At 53.5% G+C, this 1,987-nt stretch overlaps 1 protein-coding gene across 1 annotated transcript in view; it reads right to left on the minus strand.

The window, feature by feature from the left end:
- The window catches only part of CSUI_009985 (amine-terminal region of a tm vesicle-mediated sorter), a 5,151-nt gene extending 4,178 nt beyond the window's left edge, over positions 1 to 973 (minus strand). Inside the window, exon 1 of the mRNA XM_068070092.1 lies at positions 536 to 973. Within this exon, the coding sequence (XP_067917933.1) occupies positions 536 to 587 (52 nt within the window). The 5' untranslated portion in view covers positions 588 to 973. The remainder of the gene's footprint in view (positions 1 to 535) is intronic.
- Between the last annotated feature and the right edge of the window lie 1,014 nt (positions 974 to 1,987).

The raw sequence follows: 1,987 nt of genomic DNA on the forward strand, positions 1-1,987 counted from the left end.
CGCAGTTGGCACTCCCACGTTGGTTGTTTGCGAAGACATTCGAAAGCGAACTGCCTATGCACATTCACCCATTTCTGAGGCGCCGCTTGAACTGGTACTTGCGACGTCCAGGCTTCGAGCTTGCAAGCTCGAAGGTATTCGAGTCCGTAGACGCTGTCCCCAAAGGGCCACACGCCAATTGAGGGAGACAGCAGAAGTCATTAGCATATCAGGATAAAAAGGCACTCTAAGCGGAGTATCAATACTCGGAGGACTGCGATGTAGACTGCACCCCGCTGGGAAGACACCTCTACGGCAGGCGATGGCCCTGCTGTCAAGAGTCGAAGCAGAGAAGACACCTGGTCCTACGCGATCAAGTACTCTAATGAGGAACGCACCTGCTACGGCGCACAGGGGCCCGTGCTAAAAAAAAAAAAAAAACTGATAACGTCCTGCTCCCAGCGCGCCGTTCCTATTCAAGATTCCAAGAGGGAGTGCCAGCAAGGGAGAACTCGGGGCGACACCTCACCCCTACTACAAGAGAAGAGAGTCTTACCTTCCACGTATTGTGACAGAGTTTTCAGAATGAATTCTTTGATGTAGTCCATGTTGGAGGTGCAGGTAAGAGAAGCGGCCCCCGACGGATGCAGATGATGCTTCCAACTACCAACGCCGCGAAGGGATTCGAGAAATGACAGGGGCGAAAATTTCACCAGGAGGATAGATTCCGAGCAATCGCAGCAGACCACTCGACAAGTAGCAACACGCGGCGCGATTTGCGAGCTTTGACCTCACCCGGTCGTTGGTTGCTGAGAAAAAAGAGAAAAAAGGTTTGCGCCCGAGCCTTGGAGCAGCCACCAACCATAGAATTTCCTTCGATATGAACTGTGCAAGCTCACGGGTATCTAGAAAAGAAAAAAAAAAAAAGGTGGAAGACAAGAAGCAACGACGAGACAACCGGGGACGGTGGCGAGCTGATGCGCTTGCAGCCTTGTCCAAACAAGCGCTAGCAGCATACCATGATGATGCCAGCAGTGCGCGAAGGTCCTCTGGGAACTTGAGAGAAAAAATAGAGAATTCACTGCCGAGCAAAGCCATTGCCAAAGTGCTCGCTGGGGTCCAGGACGGTCAGCTACCAGCTTACGAAAACGTGCAAGCCCGATGTCGACACGCAGTCCCGTAATCGACCTTCCGGGCTGGTAGCATTGCCAATCCTACGGCTCTTCACCTGGAAAGAAAGGAACGGTAGAGGCCGGGCTATAGACGGGAAGGGTAGATCGACTCACATCAGACTGTCTCCGGTGATATTGGGAGACACCGGATGCCCATTGTCGATTTCCGACATGGTTGTGCTGCGGCGAGGGACTTCGCGCGCTCCGGGCGAGTACTGTCTGCAAACGTAGCTCACTAACGATCCCTCGAGGCAGGATGGTCCTTTGCCGAATTCGTGGTCTTTTGTTCGGCGAGCTACATGGGGTGTTTCTGCAACAGTCAGGTGAGCTCCGTGTGACGTCGCCCATGGCATTGGGCGAAGTTCGGACTTCGAGTTCACGACTTGCGTACTTGTCTGTCCCTCCCACAACTCCAACTGAAAACAAGTGACAAAGGGAACTCTGGAGTTCCGACCTATGGGTGAAGTTGACGTGGGGTTTGTCCCCATCCCTTCCACGTCACGTAGCAGTTGCGAGCCTGATGGTGCCAGTCACGGACTCACTTCTCTGCACTCGCTATATCTCAGAGCCAGTGTGGTGCGCAGGCAGCGAGGGCAGGTGCAGCATGGCTCGTCAGTTCTTCAAACGAGATTGATGTACAGTTCCCTACTGCCCCACGCACCAAACTCACTTCGAGCGAACCGAAAGAAAAGCACCAACAGAGCTCAAGCAAAAAGAAAGCCTCTCAAGCTAGACCCACCGAAGCGCATCCTCCTTCAGCGCGGCGTCTGTCATAAACCGACTTGGTGCCTGGCTACCACAATCACACAACTTGGCAGGTCACGTGGTAGTCATTC

This window comes from Cystoisospora suis (genome assembly GCF_002600585.1).
Source record: "Cystoisospora suis strain Wien I chromosome Unknown contig_6490, whole genome shotgun sequence".
In the NCBI taxonomy this organism is placed as follows: domain Eukaryota; phylum Apicomplexa; class Conoidasida; order Eucoccidiorida; family Sarcocystidae; genus Cystoisospora; species Cystoisospora suis.